General features: G+C 44.3%; 1 protein-coding gene across 1 annotated transcript; it reads right to left on the bottom strand.

Moving 5' to 3' along the window:
* Positions 1-4,074: 4,074 nt before the first annotated feature.
* LOC104983223 (putative upstream-binding factor 1-like protein 1) lies at positions 4,075-5,325 on the bottom strand. Its single transcript, XM_010832670.1, has one exon. The coding sequence runs from the start codon at positions 5,323-5,325 to the stop codon at positions 4,075-4,077; it is 1,251 nt and encodes a 416-aa protein (XP_010830972.1).
* Between the last annotated feature and the right edge of the window lie 876 nt (positions 5,326-6,201).

Here is a 6,201-nt window from a genome sequence, read left to right as displayed (position 1 = left end):
ATAACCCTGTATGCGAGACAGCAAAAGAGACACAGATGTATAGAACAGTCTTTTGGACTCTGTGGGATGGGGGAGGGATGATTTGAGAGAATGGCATTGAAACATGTATAATATCATATAAGAAATGAATTGCCAGTCCAAGTTCGATGCAGGATACAGGAATCTTGGGGCTGGTGCACGGGGATGACCCAGAGGGATGGTATGGGGAGGGAGGTGGGAGGGGGGGTTCAGAATGGGGAACACATGTATACCTGTGGTGCATTTATGTTGATGTATGACAAAACCAATACAATATTGTAAAGTAATTAGCCTCCAATTAAAATAAATATTAATAATAATTAATTAATTAATTAAAAATTATAATACCTAATCATAAACACCATTAAATATATACCATCATGTTAAAAAAAAATACTGATCGTTGGAAAGATTAAGGGCAGAAGGAGAAGGGGTTGACAAAGGATGAGACGGTTGGATGGCATCACCAACTCAATGGACATGAATTTGAGCAAATTGTAGGAGATGGTGAAGGACAGGGAAGCCAGGCAAGCTGCATTCCTTGTAGTCACAAAAAGACGGACACGACAAAGCAACTGTAAAGCAACTCAGTTCTACTTTCAGTCTTCTCCTAAGTCTTTGCTTGGGGATAAATATTTCACTTGTCATTTCAGTAAACAAAGGATGTTGCAGAAAAAGGCCGTTTTCCACTGCAGCCCCCACAAGACAGTGTGCCCTGAGGGGAATTCAAGGAGAGGAAAACAGAATGGTGTCCTGAGGGAGTTAAGATGCTTATCATAAACATGACTTCAATAAGCCCAGACTTTTACCTCTTTTCATAGAGAAAATCATGAAAAGGGACTTCCCTGGGGGCCTGTGGTTAAGAATGCACTGGTCAGCACCAGGGATACAGGTTGGATTCCTGGTCCAGGAAGACCCCACAGACTGTGGAGCAACTAAGCCCAAGCACCACAACTACTGAGCACCCGACTAGAGCCTGGGGGCCAAGACCACTGATGCCCACACCCCGGTCCCACGCTCTGCAATGAGAGATGCCACCAAAAGGAAAAGTCAACACATTTCAACTCAAGAGTAGCCCCTGCTCACCACAACCAGAAAAGGCTGCGCTCAGCAAGAAAGACCCAGCACAGCTAAAATAAGCAAACAAATAAGATCATAAAAATAAATAAATAACAATTATTTAAAACCATTAATTTGAGATGTAACATGTCCATCATCCATAGTAATCTTTTGATGCTTTCTGAATGGTTTTTTCAGCCCGTGACCTTCTGTACTCTGGCTTCCCTTATAACTTTTGAACAGTTCCTCAGGGCCACCTGCAAAGACACCTTTCTGGCTACGATCTTCCGTAAAATCACTGAATAAAGCATATTTGCCATGCTTTAGTTTGTTCATTTTTTTGTCATTTGACCTGCTCTTCCAAGACCTTTTCCCAACCCACAGTGTCCTGTCCCCACTCACCTGAGTTCCAGGGATTAGATGGAAACTGTCGACTAAAACAGGAGTCACCACCTGAATATAGAGTCACTTTATTTCATGGGAGTATTTAAGAGCCAAGCCCGGGCTTCCTTGGTGGCCCAGAGGGTAAAGAATCTGCCTGAAATGTGGGAGATCTGGGTTTGATCCCTAGGATGGGACGATCTCCTGGAGGAGGAAATGGCAGCCTGAGAATCCTGAGAGGTGAGACCCTGACCCCTGCTTTCCTTCTGCTGCTGCCTGTCCTTCTACAAGGAAGGGGTCAGAAGTGCAGGCTGGGCAGGTTCTGGGAAGGAAGGTCCAATGACGTGGAGCACCTGGATCCCACTGCCAAAGAGGCAGAAGTATCTCTGGGATTGAGTTGCTAGACTCCTGACTTTAATCCCATTTCTAGAATAAAAGGGAGAAGCTGTCTGGCAGGTCGTGAGCAGTGCTTCCTGCTTTCTTCCCTGAGTCTTTTTAACCAAAAGATATGTTTAGATTTTCCAAGAGGAAAGAAATCCACTTAACATTTTGTGGCTGTGAATGAACTGTGAGCAAGTCATTTTGGAAGCGCTAAATCTTAATCTTAAATTAGATCCTATAGGACTGGAATTTTTATTCCCAGTTCGTATATAGGTGAAGCAACAGGTAAATGCATATTTTAGTATTTTAACCAATGTTGTCTTCTTCTATTAGAACATTCAGAATTTTAGCCTATATTCATCTAGTATTTGTGTTTTCCTGCCTGTTTCTTTAAACAGTTTTTATTTATATTGCAGTATAGCCTGTTAGAATTCTGTGGTAGGTCTTCCTTGCTGGTCTAGTGGTTAAGAATCTGCCTTCCCATGGAGGGGACATGGATTTGATTCAGAAGATTTTCCAGGCTCTGAAGCACCGAAGCCCATGTGTCACAATTACTGAGCCACTGCTCTAGGGCCTTGCTCCAAACCCAGGGAAGCCACCCCAGGGAGAACCTGGAGCACTGAGTTACCCCAGCTCCCCCTAACTGGAAACATGCCCTGCACTGCAAGAAGACCGAGCCCCATGAAAAACAAGGAAATTAATCTGTAAAAAAAAATGGAGAGAAGTAATAATATTCTGGTAATTTCAGGTAAAGAGCAAAGGGGCTCGGCCATGAATATACCTGTGCCCATCCTTCCCCACACTTCCCTTCCATCCAGGCTGCTACACAAAATTGAGCAGACTTCCATGTTCTCTACTGTAAGTTCCCCAACTGTATATTCATGAGGAATAAAATATTCCAATAAGACATCATGGATGAAGAGGAAGTCTCCAAATTCAACACGTTTCATATACAAGAACAATACTTGTGTGATACTAATTGTCCATGAGAATCAAAAATGAAAATAGCCAGGAAAGTTTGGGGAAAAAAAAAGTTTAATAAGATGGCACTAGCTTTAAATACATTTTCAAATACATCAATAAACCAAAATAATAAAAATGGGTCATCAGTTCAGTTCAGTTCAGTCGCTCAGTCATGCCCGACTCTTTGGGACCCCATGAATTGCAGCACGCCAGGCCTCCCTGTCCATCACTAACTCCAAGAGTTCACAAAAACGCATGTCCATCAAGTCGGTGATGCCATCCAGCCATCTCATCCTCTGTCGTCCACTTCTCCTCCTGCCCCCAATCCCTCCCAACATCAGAGTCTTTTCCAATGAGTCAGCTCTTTGTGTGAGGTGGCCAAAGTACTGGAGTTTCAGCTTCAGCATCATTCCTTCCAAAGAACACAGAGTGGTAGATGAATCCCCAACAGTTTAGTATCTGTGAACTAAAAGACTGACACACAAACTACACAAGTCCTAATATAATACAATTTGAGTCTGTGGTAAAAACATGTTTTACTTACAACTTGGATCAGAAGGAAGGGGTTGGGGCAGAAATCTGCAGAAATTCAGACATGGCCTGAAAACTCAGGGCCACTGGGTCAGAGGAGGTTGGTTTTAAGGAAAAGCCAATTCAGGTGGAGGGGTTACACATTTTTAATTTTGAGGTTTTGATCAGTGAGAAAATCTCATGGACAGTTGACAGGATGCACACACACATGGAAATGCTGCTGCCCATGTGCTGGCCCCAATTCCAAGGTAAGGAAGTGCCAGCTCTTCACCTCAGAGAGAAGGGGCAGAGACATCAGGGCCTGACAGCTTCCTTTAAGGAAGTCTCCCACTTCCATTCAATCAGATCTTCCCTTCCCAGCTCACTGCCTGAGTCCTGAGGGACAAGGGACAAGGTCAAAGAGAAGGGGCTAACAGACCCCTGGAGCCCGTCACACGTCTGGACTGCAGAGGGTGAAGAGAGAAAACCTTTCCAGTTTAGGGAGCTCAGTCTACTACAAGGTGCCCCGCAGCCCAGTCAGCTCAAGGTTCATTCCACGAGGCGTCTTTGCCTTGACTTTCTCTCAGGGTGAACGTGGGGTAGATGGAGAAGCCAGAAATTACAGCTCAAGATGCCTTCTTTCCAACAGATCCCACTTTGTATGAAGAGGGAGGGAAAGAAGGAAGGCAATGAAAAAGCATAGAGAGAAGAGCCCATGGACTTTTGCTGAAAAGTTTTGTCCCTTCAGTTTGTGAACTAAACTCAGTTGGAATCCGAGTCAGAGGAGTCCCCTGAGGACCATGAGCTGGAGCTGTGGTCCTCCGGCTCAGAATCTCCATCTTCATCTTCACTGCTGGGGGCTGAGCAGCAGTTGCCTTCCTCCTCTTCCTCATTTTCCTCTGATTTCCCTGAGGCAGGAGAATATTCTCTAATCCTGTCTGATGATGCTAATTCTGCAGCCTGAAGCCCTGGGTCCTCTCTAAGTCTTCCTTGCAGATTCCATTTTGATGGGGACTGCAGACTGATCCTTCTAATCTTGGAGTTCGGCCGCCCCGTCACACTCATGTTCTTACGCTTAGCACAGGTCGCCTCTCTGTAAGCAGCATATTCTTCAGGAGACAGAGCCCTGAGCCAGAGATCAAGGTCCACCTTGTACTGTGTCTGCAGTCCCTCCGCCTGCTTCTTATAAAGCTCCTTCTGGTCCTGGGGGATGCGCTGCCAGAGTCTACTGATCTCCACCATGCGTTCCCACGGGCGCACCACTTTCAGCTCCCTGCTCGACCAGAGATCCTGGTGGAACTTGTGATAGCCATTCATCGGGGGCTTCTTGGGCTCTCCGTGGAATTTCCACTTCATGGGTAAACTCTTTTCTGGGGGAGACTTCACTTTTTGAACATTCTCCTGAAACTTCTCTGGCACTTTCATTTCACTTCTTTGGGGGACACCAGATTTCTCAGGGTTTGGGACTAGATCAGGGTGCTGTGCTCTGAACAGAGCTATTTTCTCCCTAATATCCTTTTTCACTTTCTCAAGTTCCTGACTGTCTTTCACCCTCAGCTGCTCAGGCACCTTCCTGTGTTCCTCAGACAGAACCCTGGTCAGCTCCTGGTTGCTTATCTTGGGGTGTTTTTGGATGTACTGAGGTCGCATCACTTGGGAAATGTGCTGGTAAGCTGTCAGGGACTTCTTGAACAAATAAGTATGATTCTGGTGTTTTCTTGTGTTTTCTGTGTTTTCTTGTGTTTTTTTGGAAAGATTGCTAACATTTTCCTTAGCTTCCAGGACTAATTCTTTCAGCGTGCAAAACTTTCTCACCTTATGGGAAACCTCTAACCATTTGAGTTTGCACATTTCCCCAGAAAAATCTTTAAAAGCTTCTTTTTCCCAGTCCATCACTGACTGGGTTGTTTTGAACGTGTACCCATCACTGGATGGAATGCTTTTCTCCATACTTTCCAGTAACTGCACATTGTCTTCCTTGGACCAGTCATCTTGGCATTTAGGCATCGCCATTTCTAGGTCTTTGGGACACTTATTTGATCCCAGCAGTTCAGACACCTCAGCAGAATTTTTGTTTCTTCACTCTCAAGATTCAGCAGGTGAGTTATTTCTGAAGTCCTGCAGTGTGTGCGATCCTCTGTTTCTGTGGAGAAAGAAAAGGAAAGTTACTCTCCTATGTGACACAGGAGAGAAGCACAGCCCACTTGGGATACATTCCTTCTGTAATTTCATTTACCCCCAAGAACGTAAATGAAAACCAGCCCAACCTGTGAGTTGAAAGTCCTGTTGAGCATTATGAAGCTTCTTTTCACAATTAAAAATTCTCAGGCCTGAACCCAACTTGCTTTCCAGTCTCACCACAGTGGGTTTTACATAGAAATGAAAAGAGCATGGGGACTCACTCAAGAGACAAAGGATGAGAGAAAAGGAAGGGAAGTTAAAAATAAAAATGCCTGATAAGCAAGAGGGCTTTAAAATAGCAATGAGATACCACAGCACATGGACAAGAATTGTCAAAATCCCAAAGAAGGACCAAGTACTGAGAGGGTGGAATATCAGGAAATTTGATTCATTTCCTAAGGCAATGAAAAACAGTACAAGCCTTCTGAAAGACAATAAGGCAATCTGTTACTAAACTAAATACCCTCCTACCACGTAAGTCAGGACTCATGCTCCTTTGTATTTGCCCAAATCATAGGTAATGCTCAAAATTCTCCAAGCCAGGCTTCAGAAATATGTGAACCGTGAACTTCCTGATGTTCAAGCTGGTTTTAGAAAAGGCAGAGGAACCAGAGATCAAATTGCCAACATCCGCTGGATAATAGAAAAAGTAAGAGAGTTCCAGAAAAACATCTATTTCTGCTTTATTGACTATGTCAAAACCTTTGA

The sequence above is a fragment of the Bison bison genome, unplaced genomic scaffold (genome assembly GCF_000754665.1).
Source record: "Bison bison bison isolate TAMUID 2011002044 unplaced genomic scaffold, Bison_UMD1.0 scf7180017862118, whole genome shotgun sequence".
Lineage (NCBI taxonomy): Eukaryota > Metazoa > Chordata > Mammalia > Artiodactyla > Bovidae > Bison > Bison bison.
The sequence above is the reverse complement of the archived record's forward strand: the minus strand, read 5'-3'. Positions and strand labels throughout refer to the sequence as shown.